Raw genomic sequence first — 1714 nt, 5'->3', positions numbered from 1 at the left:
GTTCATCCTGCATGTTCTTCCCAATAAACCCGTGTGCGATTGATTTAGTATCCGTAATTCCTCCCATAACCTAAATTACATGGAAAAACTATGAGATTATACATGCTCACAGAAATCAGATCTGAATTTTACAAATGCATACACTTTATTTAGAACCTTAAGTACTCAAACTATCCCAAACTGAATAAAGATACGAAAAAAAATGAATAAAGATACATATACTAGAATATCAGGACCCATATAACCCCTTTAAATTCAGACCATCATTGGCTTACGCTGCCCCTCATTTTCTGGCTAGTTCTGGCTGGTCCTAACTGGTCCTCATGGCTCTTGCAGCACAACACTTGCCCGCCTCTAACCCATCGTCCACACTACAAGGTGAGCCAATATTCCTCCGGGTATTTACTTGAAAGTCTTCAGACCTCGCACTGCCTACAACATAGAGCCTGCTGTGGGCGCAGGGCGCAGCTCACGCATACAGTGCGCTCAGCGTGGAGGGGCCCCTCGGCACCATCTCTAACATCACACACACAGAAAAGTTCTCTTTAAAAAAAAAGTCTTTTGGATCGATCCCACCGCTCCATCTCCTGTCTGACCCTCCTCCCCAGCTAACTCCTGCCTCAAGGGGAATTTTGCACCATGGAACGCCCGCTCTACCAGCTCCAGTCCTGGGGTCCTGCTCCCTGGCTCGCGACCAGGGGTCCCGGCACTCGCCTCCACGGGCCTCGGCTCTGCGCTGGAAGAACATCTGCGCCGTTCTCCACTACTAGAGCGCTGTCCGAGCAAACACTGCCTCCTGGTCTGGCTTCCACGACCCTGCGAGCCGGACAACACACTCCCTCCTCACGAAAGAGGCCCCTCTTCTCACGGACAGCGCGTCTGCACGCGGCAGCACCTGGACCAGATCCCCGAGCTCCCCATTTCCATTCGAATGTTCTTTCCTCTAGCGAGCCAGGGAGAAAAGATCAACAGCAACCACCTAGAGCACCAAGCCCACGCAGGCTGAGAAGTCTATAGCTTTCCCGGAGGGCTGCTGCTGGACAGGCGGGGCCAGGTGACGGGGCACTGAATGCCGAGGCGAAGCTCCGCGACCGGCCCGCGGTCCCACGGCAAGCAGGTAGGCGAGGCCGGCGGCCAGGCTCCAGGTGAGCGCCAGGTCTCTCCGCCTGGCAGCAGGGTCGCGCAGGCAAGGGAGCGAGTGACGTGCAGGGATCTCCTGGCCGGGGTGCCTTCCACCCTCCACCCTCCACCCTCCCCGGGAATGCATTTAGCGGATCCGGCTGAAGGCGAAGCACAGGGCGCGCTGAGCGCCGGGCTCCGCACGCTCCCCGCGGAGCCGGGCCCTGAGCTCGGAACCCGCGGTGCGCACGCAGGGAGCCGGGCCCACTCGGCGCCGAGGCTGCGCCCCGCATCCGCCCGGAAGGGCCCCCGCCCGCCGCCCCGGCCGGCCCGGCCCGCACCTGCCGGTCCCATGTACTTGATCACTCCCTGCGTCTTGAACACCTCGCGGGCCGCCAGCAGCGCGTCCTCGCCGTGCACCGTGTAGAAGTCGCCACGGTCGAAGAGGCGCACCGAGGTGGTCGGCTTCTCCGGCATGGCCTGGAAGAAGCGCACGAAGCCGACCTCGGCCGCGCTCTCCAGCTGCAGCGTCTCCTTGGGCTGCACCGCCATTTCCGAGCCTCTCCACAACCAGAGCGAAGGGAGCGAGGCCCCG

At 60.0% G+C, this 1714-nt stretch overlaps 1 protein-coding gene across 1 annotated transcript in view; it reads right to left on the bottom strand.

The window, feature by feature from the left end:
* Msh2 (mutS homolog 2) overlaps positions 1–1708 on the bottom strand; it is an 82809-nt gene extending 81101 nt beyond the window's left edge. The window contains exon 1 of the mRNA XM_012513898.2: positions 1324–1708. Within this exon, the coding sequence (XP_012369352.1) occupies positions 1324–1671 (348 nt within the window). The 5' untranslated portion in view covers positions 1672–1708. The remainder of the gene's footprint in view (positions 1–1323) is intronic.
* Positions 1709–1714: the final 6 nt, after the last annotated feature.

The sequence above is a fragment of the Octodon degus genome, unplaced genomic scaffold (assembly GCF_000260255.1).
Source record: "Octodon degus isolate 3935 unplaced genomic scaffold, OctDeg1.0 scaffold00020, whole genome shotgun sequence".
Taxonomy (NCBI): Eukaryota; Metazoa; Chordata; class Mammalia; order Rodentia; family Octodontidae; genus Octodon; species Octodon degus.
The sequence above is the reverse complement of the archived record's forward strand: the minus strand, read 5'-3'. Positions and strand labels throughout refer to the sequence as shown.